This window comes from Mastomys coucha, unplaced genomic scaffold (genome assembly GCF_008632895.1).
Source record: "Mastomys coucha isolate ucsf_1 unplaced genomic scaffold, UCSF_Mcou_1 pScaffold22, whole genome shotgun sequence".
In the NCBI taxonomy this organism is placed as follows: Eukaryota; Metazoa; Chordata; class Mammalia; order Rodentia; family Muridae; genus Mastomys; species Mastomys coucha.
The window spans coordinates 21,380,069-21,390,978 of record NW_022196905.1 but is presented as its reverse complement, the minus strand read 5'-3'; the positions used below and the strand labels follow the sequence as shown (position 1 = coordinate 21,390,978).

The following is a 10,910-nucleotide window of genomic DNA, read 5'->3' as shown; positions in this document are numbered from 1 at the left end:
CTCCTCCTCCTCCTCCTTCTGTTTATCTGCTTTGAATTGTGCTGTTTTTCTTATTTTTGTTTTGGGAGAGAGAGAATGCAAAGTTGGGTGGGAAGGGAGGTGCAGAGGATCTGGAAGGAGGGGAGGGAGGGGAAGGAATATGGCCAAAATATATCAGAAATTGTAATTAAACATATTTAAAGATAAAAGAAGGCATTAGTTGCCTTCCTCCCACTTACTGACTGGGACAATTAATTTTAAATTTTAGCTGAAATATAGTTTAATATAAAGAGAATGCAAATGATATAAAGACTAGAAGAGTTAGAAAAACAGAAGGAGAAAGAATTTATAGTCATAACTGGGAAACTTACCTTTTGTATTTTGTAGGTGGTACCATTTAAATGACTGTTCAGTTCTTTTCATTGTTTCTACTCTGAACATGATTTCATTTTAGGACTTGTGACAAAGCCACTGGACTAACATGGTTAATGGAAAGTTGTAATATTCTCCAATTTCATATGAATTAAACTATACAGTTTCCATTGGAGTGGGAGTTGGCTCTGAATGGGTGCACAGTAGAACTTGGCAGGCAAAAGTGGAGTTTCCAGGAAAGACATTCTGTCACTCAGCTCTGTGACATGGAGATGCCAAGGATGCAGAGAAAGATATATGCACAGAGCATTGCATGCTAAAGATATGTGCACTGAGTGCCACATGCTATATGTAGTAATAGAAAATTAGGAACAATCAAAGTTCAGTACTGAGGAACTTGGGAAATGGTGTAGAATTTGTACATATGATTCAATATATGCCACTGTTAAAAATCATGTAGTCACCAGGCAGTGATGACGCACGCCTTTAATTCCAGCACTTGGGAGGCAGAGGCAGGCAGATTTCTGAGTTTGAGGCCAGCCTAGTCTACAGAGTGAGTTCCAGGACAGCTAGGGCTACACAGAGAAACCCTGTCTCGAAAAACCAAAAGAAAAAAAAAATCAGGTAGTCAAAAAGACAGTGGTTATGCTATAACAGTTATTCAAATGTTGTGATAAACACATATATTAAAAATGCACAAACCAACTCCACATATAAAAATAATAGCAGGGAGCTGGAGAAAGGGTAAGTGGATGAGAGTGTTTCCTCCTCTTGCAGGGGCAGGGGAGTGGGGGCTGGAGACTAAGCCTTCTTCTTCCTGGGGCCTATGCTGGGACGTTCTCAGCCTTCTGGAACTCCAGTTCCAAGGCACCTGGTGCCCTCTGCCAGCCAGTGAGAGCACCTGTACGCATGTGCTCATATCTGTACACCCACATAATTTTAAATAAAGACAAATCCATTTCTAAGGCAATAAAGAATTAAAATAAATAAACCTATCTCCTGTTGTCTGGATTTCACACAATTCCATTTTTTCATACTCTTAGAAAGGACAGAAAATATAAAAAAAAAATAAATGGAGTCATCAATATTGTTTTCCTTATCTTACAGAAAAGCTCAAATGAAAATGTTTTACAGATTAAAAATTAAGTCCTATAATTTATATAGTGTTTGCTTCTATGTATCCACTGAAAGTAAGTATAAATTAAAACAAACAAACAATAGATCCAGGTGTGAGAGTAGGCGCCTATAATTCCAGCATGCAAGAGGCCAAGGCAGGAAAACTGAGAGTTCTAGGATAGTCTGGGTAGCACAGCGAATTTAAGAACTGTCTGAGCTACACTGTGATACTCAATTTCAAATAAAATAAAATAAAAAATAGGAGGGACCCATGGCTCCAGTCGTGTATGTAGCAGAGGATCACCTTGTTGGGCATCAATGGGAGGAGAAGCCCCAGTGTAGGGGAATGCCAGGACAGGGAGGCAGGATTGGGTGGGTGGGTGGGTGAGCACCCTCATAGAAGCAGGGGGAAGGAATATGGGTTAGGGAGTTCTGGGGGGAAAACCAGAAAAGGAGATAATATTTGAAATGTAAATGAATAAAATATAAAATGAAAATACTTAAAAATAAAATAAAAATAAGTAAAATAAGATAACAGCATTAAGAAAATATTCCTTAAAACAAAACAAGATCAAGCAAAGGAACAACATCAGCTTCCCATTGGAGCAAGACTTGTAGTAAGCGCCTTGCAAGCTGTAGACTTTCCCTGAATTCCTTGAGTTTGGGCCCATCCCTCACACAGAGAGCACAGAGAAGCCTGACACCATGGAATGCTGGCCTCCAGAGCTGCAGAGCTCTGGCCTCAAGGGACATGGACACTTGGAAGGCCTGCCCAGGGCAATCCCATACCCTCTTTGAAATCTACTGCACTCTGGGGCTGCTGGGACCCAAGATACCCAGGGATGGAAGCTGATCCATTAGAGATAGCATTTTGGCAAATGCTCAGCTTTGAGTTTTCCTTCCCAAGTGTCAGACTGTGACACCTTTGACCTAAAAGTAAAGTTGCCTGAAATCAAAGTCCTCAAAGGACTGGAAGAAATAAAAGGCAGCCTTAGTTTTTCCTACTCTGTCGTTAGTACACAACATATAATTGGTCATTTCTTTTAATTGTGGTGTCAAATTTTTCTTTTTACTGAAAATGCTGTCATTCTGTGCATAACTGGAAAAAAAAAAGCTACTCAAAGCAAGCCGAGTTGAACGTCAAGAGTCATATAGGCAAATAAAAGACTTATTCAGCCACCAGAAGCCAGGCTTCCCTTTCAGGCAGGCTCTCCCTGCTCAGGGACCAGCTCCAAAGTCCTCACAGGGACTCTTTTGTGCTGAGTGCAGCAGAACAAACTTAACAAAGCCCCCTTCATTCCCCAGCGAGCTCGACAACTTGGAAGCAGCCTAGAGCAAGGCAGGCCGGATGATGACTCCTTAGGCCCAACCCTACCTGCACCTTCGCAGGCCCCATGTTCTTCACTGGGGGTGGGTGGCAGAGTTCCTGCACGATGAAAAGCTGCTTTCTTAGGGTGGCGGAGCTGACGTTATTGAAGGCGAGGACTTCGACTGTAAACTCTCCCTCCCTGAAAGGGTAGAAAGCAGAGACATGGAGAGATCAAGGTTGTTGTTACCTCAGTCCTCAATCCCTCTTTATAACCTCAGGACTCCTCACCCAAGTATATTGTTCCTGAAGTTGCTTTTGATTGTGGTATTTTGTATCAGCAACAGAACAGTAACTAACACTCTTGAATATTCCTCTGCACCAGCTCCATGCTAGTCTGAGGCTTGGCCTTCTCTGGCAGCTATGAAGACTGGAACACTCATTGGAACGACTTGATCCACTTAAGACCTAGGATTCTCCCTAACCAGAGACTCAGCTAGGAACAACTGACCTGCTTCTCTGCAGTTTCCACACCCCCAACCTTGAGTCTCATTTGCACATGTGGTTTTTGCATTGAAGAAAACCTTCTGGAGACAATGATTTTGGTCAAAGACAATCAGATATAACTTATCTTTCTAATCTAGCTAGGTTCTGGATAATGATGCCATGGTCAATGAAGTATTGCCTATGACGTGACAAGGGTTCCTGGGATTAAAATAATGCAGAATGTTTTGTATTTCTTAGTGATACCATAGCTGTGGTGGTTTGAATATGCTCGGCCCAGGAAGCGGCACTATTTGGAAGTGTGGCTTTGTTGGAGTAGGTGTGTCACTCTGTGGATAGACCTTGAGAGAACTTTCTCATAGCTGCCTACAAGCCAGTCTGCTCTAGGCTTCCTTTGTATGAAAATGTAGAACTCTCAGCTCCTCCAGCACCATGTCTGCCTAGATACTGCCATGCTCCCACCTTGATAACGGACTGAGCCTCTGAACCTGTAAGCCAGCCGCAACTGTCCCTTATAAGAGTTGCCTTGGTCATAGTGTCTGTTCACAGCAGTAAAACCCTAAGACAGAAATTGTTACCAGGGACTGGAGTATTGCTATGATAGGCCTAACATTGTTTTTGTTTGGAAGAATGTGGATTTGGGGACGTTCGATATGGAAAGCAATGGAATGCTTTAAGTGGGGCTTAACGGGCCATCCTAGTGGGAATACAGAAGGCTCTGCTGCTGAGGGTGATTTGAACTGTGGAAGCCTGGCTGTAGAGCTTTCAGAGGTCCTAGCTAGGAGAAAAGTCTCTCAAAGCCCACGCACACAGTGACACACTTCCTCCACAAGGACACAGCTACTCCAACAAGGCCAAACCTCCAAATACTGCCACTTCCTGGGCCAAGCATATTCAAACCACCACAACAGCTGTCATAATATAAGCAGAAAGTCATTTCTTTTGTGGTTTTGGTGATACTGCAGTGAACTCAACTCCCACATTGCCAGAACAAGCAATGATGGGCAGGTACATGGATGATGGCAAAAATGGCTATGCTGTTGGCTTATATGTTTATGAATTATATTTTTCAGAGAATGTACATCTACTTATAAAAGAAATGTATCCTATAAAACAACATTAGCTGGCAGTGTTTCTACCTGTCTAATATTTACATCCTCTCTTGACTGCATCAGGTACCATGTTACCATGTAAGTAACTGGTTCATGGCATCTAAGCGAGGTTTGCACACTAATCAAACTAACAAATAATAGTGTGTCAGATTACCTCTAGTTAAATGACATACAACTATCTTCATAATGTTCTCCAGGTGAAGAATGGGTTGAATTAAAGGTACCTCAGAGCTGGCGAGATGGCTCAGTGGGAAAGAGCATTGACTGCTCTTCTGAAGATCCTGAGTTCAAATCCCAGCAACCACATAGTAACTCACGACCACCCATAATGAGATCTGACACCTTCTTCTGGTGTGTCTGAAGACAGCTACAGTGTACTTATTTATAATAATAAATCTTTGGGCAGGAGCGAGAAGGGCAGACTGGAGTGAGCGGCATTGACTAGAACAAACAGAGGTCCTAAATTCAATTCCCAACAACCATAAGAAGGCTCACAACCTCTCTACAGCTGCATAAAATAAATAAATAAATCTTTAAAAAATAAAAGCACCTTCAGACACAGAGACTCATTATAGTGTGACCTCAGTGCCTTATAGTTTCATTTACACACCTGTCTACCTCCTTTCCCTCTCCCAAGTATGAAAGTCTCTGCCACTGATGCCCTATATTGGTTCCCCCTTCTCACTTTTTCTCTAAGAATCTCCTGCTGGAGGTTTCCTTTCCGGTCATATGCAAATATGCAAGTATAGTTCTGAAGTCTATAAAGCCATGAATGGGGGTCATACACTCTGCACACCATACCCTCTTTGCTGACAGAATCCCTTGACTGAAGACCTCTATTTGCCTCCGTTCCCTGGACCTTCAGCCTTCCCCAGAGTCCCCTAGCCTGGCCTGCCTTCTTTCCAGTCAACATTTGTCATCTGCATCACCTGCAAGATTGACTGTGGGGTTTTAAGTATCAATCCTTCAGAAGGCAGCCATGTGTACACCTGCAATCAGCTGTCACCTGTCCCTTATTGCTCACCTGCCGTAGACATGGCTGGAGGAGCTGCTGCCCAACTCAATGGTGCCATCTCCAAAGTTCCAAAGGTAGGCTACATCAGTGCCAAAGTTGAGCCTGCACTCAAAAGACACATTGGCATTTACCAGGGCTGAGGCAGTGGACACAAGCCGATTGGCCATGATTCTCTTCTGCACCCTGATGAGGTGGGGCTCAGAGACCACACTGCCGATCCTGCTGGTGGCCTTGACCTTCACATGGTACCTGAGGATGGGGTACATGGCAAGATGAGGACACAAGACTGGGAGAATCTGCACATCACATCAGCAGACAGACAGAACTAGGAGCTTGAGCTGTGGGCTTTATCCAACTAGGCAGTATCAAATCTGAAGTGGAGGGAATTCATTTTAAATTCCCTTTCTCATTATTTAGTTCACATTTCTAAGTGAGGTGAGCCTTTCTTTATAGGAAGTATATTCTGGGTTAAACTGAAGGCTGAGGTGAAATCACCCTGTTACTTAGTGCAAACTTCTTTTACATCTATGGCTAAGCTCAATTCACAAAAGTGCTTTGGGGTTGGGCATAATGTAAACACCATTAAAGCTATTGTGATAGTGCCAGGTTAATCTTTATCCTGAGTGTTGGCTGCATCAAAACTGAAGACAATATTGACAGACCACTGAGGGATGCTCAGCCTTCTTCTAATGCTTCTGGAAGTTGTTGTCACTGGTGGGTTTTTCCCGAAATACCATGCAAACTCCAGGGGTATGGTTTCCTCAGTAACAGCCACAAATGTGATGTTTGTGTCTGCAGCAAACACAGTTCCATTGGTGTATACAGACACAGCTGTGACAAAGAGATGGAGGCAGAGGTCTATCAGCACAAAGGGCTGGAAGCCACTCAAAGGACCCACGACCACCACCACCACCACTGCTGCCGCCGCCGCTGCTGCCGCCACATACGCAAAGCATGACAGTGAGAATGAATGAGTCTGTGGAGGTGAGTGTAGACCAAAGCCGGGGGGTGGGGGAAGGGGAGTCTGCAGGGCCCAAACAGAAGGTACAGCCCAAGTCCAAGGACCATGGCCAGCTCAGGGAACTGTGCTTGGAAGGAATGGGATGAAGGTAGGGGTCAGATGGGGGCAACAGATGACTTTTTGAGAATCTCTCATCTCCCACATTCTAATGGGAGCCTCAGAGCCTATCGTTTCCAAGAGAGCCCCAGAACAAACTGCAGGTGCACAAAGGTGCTGGAGGGCCAGTGGGCCGGGTCTCAGGCTGAGCTGACAGCAGAGGCCTCAGCAAAGGACCACTGAGGGAAAAGAACTGCATCTAGAATTAAGACAGAGACGTACATTGCATCTTGTATCTGACAGTCACACCATGCCAGGCCTGGCTGCTGCCCACTTGGGTCTGAGAAATAAAGGACACATTGTATGAAGAAACAGATGAAAAGCAATGTACCACGACTGTGCCTGAAACAAGAGAAGACACGGGAGAAATTTTAATCTACTTGCCTTAAGTGAGCACGCGTGCACACACACACATACACCGATATTCTTCATTGTCAACTTTTATCTCCTTGAATTCTGAAGTCTAGACCATACACTCAAATGGTGTAGCTGGCAAACATTAATTACAGCACAGGATTTTCTCTTTTAAATTTTTTCTTTAAATGATTTCTTTATCTTCTGAGAATTCTCTACATAGTAATAAATTTATTACTTCCTTTGCAATATGTCTTTTTGCTAGCTGACTTTACATTAAACATATTTTTCCTATGTGTGTATATTAAACAATTTTCACATCATATAGGTTTTTTTTTTTAAGATTTATTTATTGTTATATGTAAGTATACTGGAGCTGTCTTTAGATACACCAGAAGAGGGCATCAGATCTCATTATGGATGGTTGTGAGCCACCATGTGGTTGCTGGGATTTGAACTCAGAACTTTGGAAGAGCAGTCAGTGCTCTTAACTACTGAGCCATCTCACCAGCTCTCATACAGATTCTTAATAGGATCCAACAATTAAGCCTCATTCATCTAAATCCTCTAAAATATAATGCATCATTGTATGTACATGTGTGTACATATAAACATATATGTGTGAATAATTATATATATTAGAAGGCAAATACCAAAAATTGAGTGTCTATTCAACTAGAATTATGATGTCTAAGAAGGTTTGAATCAATTCATTTTGGATATTAAAAAGGAGATGGGCTTTTCTAAATTGGAAATCTCTATTAGGTTCCTCTCCCAGAGCTCAGGAAACCTCATGGAAGAGGGAGAAGAACTGTAGGAGCCAAAGGGGTTAAGGACACCAGGAGAACACAGCCTACATCCATCAACTAAACTCATAGGGGTTCACAAAAATGAAAGTGGCAATCACGAAGCCTGTGTGGGTCTCTGCTAGGTACTCTCTGCATATATATTATGATTGTTGCCTTCATGTTTCTGTGGAATTCCTAACAATGGGTGTAGGGGTACCTCTGACTCTTTCATTGTCTGCTCTTGGGATCTTTTCCTCCTACTGGGTCACCTTAACCAGTCTTGATATGAGAGTTTGTGCCTAGTCGTATTGTATCTTATTATGTCGTGTTCAGTGGATATCCCTGGGAGGCCGGCTCTTTTTTGAAGGGAAATGGAGGAGGAGTGTAGGGGGATGCTGGGAGGAGTGGAGGTAATGGAAATTGTGGTTTCAGAAGAAAAAGTAGATGTGGGCTTTTAAATTATTACTGCTGTGTTTTTCTCTATGAATTTTCTTTCCATAAAGAGAAAAATATTTATTTATAGCATAAATAAAATAGACTCGATACAGATTATTTTAAAATATGCCCCCAAAAAAGAATAAAAATAAGGTACTCTTGTTAACAATAACTAAAACTTAACCTTGACCACAATGTTGTGTTTCAACATGTGAGGGAAGAAAAATGGATTGTACAAGGATGTCCAATGATTGGTCTTTGGTACAGGATGAAGACTCAGACCGTCCAGTTCCAAATCTTAGCACAAAACCCACAGACCCACATGGCCGGTCCTTACCCACTTCACTCAAAGTTTTCACAAGACAAGTCAATATGAATGGTCAGCTGGCTAATTACCGTGCACTGTTTAACAGGCTTAACAAGCCTCTTCTGACCTATGGAACTCTTAGCTGGGGAGTTTCCCTCCTGGAAGACTGTAGGGAGATATGGTTCATGTGTGGTACAAGTAGAGCAGATTCTCAAGAAGGAGTTTTGGAGATGCGTCTCCCACTGGGTTTCCTTTTTCTTGTTTCTTGAAAAAGCAAGCCTGAGTTTATCAACTACTGAAGCTGGACACTTTGGGGTTGTCCTGATCCATTCTGGCTCTGTTATAATGTATCCCAACTGTTTCCTTTAGAATCCTGAATCATAGCCCCTCTTCTGACTCCCTCTGGACTGTGAGTTTTTGATCCCCTCCCCCAAGTTGGCAGGAAGGGAACAGATTACTGCAGTTAGCTATGGGGTGAGGGTGAGGAGCCGCAATACAGAGAACTCCCGACACTGTGAGCCCCCAGCATTGCATACCTTTGGCTATGGCTATGCCATCTGACAGAATGGCCCCATATCTACTCCTCACAGCTCACCGTTTGTATCAACTCCTGCCTTAAATAGTCCCTGTCCCATAGTGATGCACAGCATCCTCTCTAGGGGACCACCCAGCCCCAGGGCCATGTTCCTCTTCAGGACTTGTAGATCCCTTCCCCCATTTTTTTAATACACTTATCCAGATATCATTATTGGATTACAAATCCTCTAAGGTCAGATCTGTGTGGGATTCCATCTCATCTTTGCAGACTCACAATATTCAACAGTAATGTTTTCTACGTAAAGTAAAAATGAGTGATGGCGGTGTATTAAATAGGGTGATTGAAACTTGGGCAACTAAAGAGGAGTCTGGGTATGTGTGCAGCAGAGATCTGAAAGTTCAGCTTCCGTGCATGGGTCTTACCTTTCTGCTGTGGGAGGGAGTCAGCAAAGGAAAGAGTTTCGCTATTGTGGATAGAGCTGGAATTCATGAATATAGTTACACTCCCATGGCCAATGTCCATATAATAGGGCCCTAGTTCCTCAGCTCCATGAAAGTCATGGACAACAGCCTTAAGCTTATAGATTCCTTCTGGAAAAAAAAAAGTCAAAATGGATATGATAGTTTCTTAACAGACATAAGAGTTAACACCTTCAGGGCAGTCATAAGGAGATGACTAGTCTGTTAACTGATACTATAAGTGAGATTTAAAAAAAAAAAAATCCTTGCAACTACAGGGGCATTTCATGGGCATACAACAGATACCCACATTCTGCATGCCTCAGTGTAGCTTAATGTTCTGCTGTCTGAAATTCTTAATAATTTTTAACACTCGGTGTTCATGTTTTCCACCAGACCTTGAAAATTATATAATCTATGTGTGCATCAGAAATTATTAACTATATACATATATATATACATGTATATATACATACATACATATACATATATATGTAATATATCTTAGTATTCTCAGAACAGCTAGGTTAATTCATGTGTGTATTTGATATATACCCTGGCTTGAATAAAGATCCAATGGAATATATCAAAGGATTATGATAGGCTAAAAAATGGCTCCTCTCTTTTACCCTTGTCCCTCTCTCTTGTCCTCTTGCTCCCCCTCTCTCCACGTGGTCATGGCCGGCCTTTTCTTCTCTACTCTCTCTCTGCCTTTCTCTGCCTCTACTACCCTCTTAACCCCTCTCCCCATGCCCTGAATCAACTCTATTCTGTACAAAAAAAAAAAAATGGCTCCTAACCCTGTTTCTTGAAGTTTTTATAATGTCACTATGATTTTAAATTGTTCATTAAGTGGTAAGACCTATTCTTCCTCTTTGGGACTGGTGTCTCTCTCATGGTCAATTGCATAGTCCCTCCAACTTTTTCCTCTTCTTCCTGTATCTTTAGGCTGGCCACTGTTATCAACACTAAGCCAAATAAACTCTTTTCTCTTCAACTGAAAGTTTCATAGCAGCAATTTAAACTACAAAGACAATCTCAAAACTTAAAAAAATTCAGAATAGAAGAGAAAAAATATTTATGGTAAACTATGACTAGAAATTAATAATGAAACAAACAAAGCAAGCCATATTGGATATGCTAGGGAAATAAGAAAAAAATAATCCAAATAACAAAAAATTAGAAACAAAGATCAAAATAGAAATTAACTAAGTTAAATGTGTATGTGTATAAAATAAATAGAATTCACACTGGTTCCTTAACTAAAGGAATGCAAATCAGCCCTATCTGATTCAGAAGAGAAGGAGTGGGAATAAAGTGAAATTACAATATCAAGGAAAATTAAAGAACCAGAGGGGTGCCTGGCAGTAGTGGCGCACACCTTTGATCCCAGCTCTTGGGAGGCAGAGACAGGTGGAATTTCTGAGTTCAAGGCCAGCCTGGTTTACAAGAGTGAGTTCCAGAACAGCCAGGGCTATACAGAGAAACTCTGTCTTGAAAAACCAAAAA

The 10,910-nt window shown here is 42.1% G+C and overlaps 1 protein-coding gene across 1 annotated transcript in view; it reads right to left on the bottom strand.

Annotated features, from left to right (window-relative positions):
• Window positions 1-10,910, bottom strand: part of Pkd1l1 (polycystin 1 like 1, transient receptor potential channel interacting) — a 143,369-nt gene that overhangs the window by 116,168 nt on the left and 16,291 nt on the right. Inside the window, exons 7-11 of the mRNA XM_031342475.1 lie at window positions 9,366-9,569; window positions 6,744-6,863; window positions 6,067-6,235; window positions 5,414-5,653; window positions 2,843-2,975 (exon numbers count right to left, since the gene is read on the bottom strand). Of these exons, the coding sequence (XP_031198335.1) occupies window positions 2,843-2,975; window positions 5,414-5,653; window positions 6,067-6,235; window positions 6,744-6,863; window positions 9,366-9,569 (866 nt within the window). The remainder of the gene's footprint in view (window positions 1-2,842; window positions 2,976-5,413; window positions 5,654-6,066; window positions 6,236-6,743; window positions 6,864-9,365; window positions 9,570-10,910) is intronic.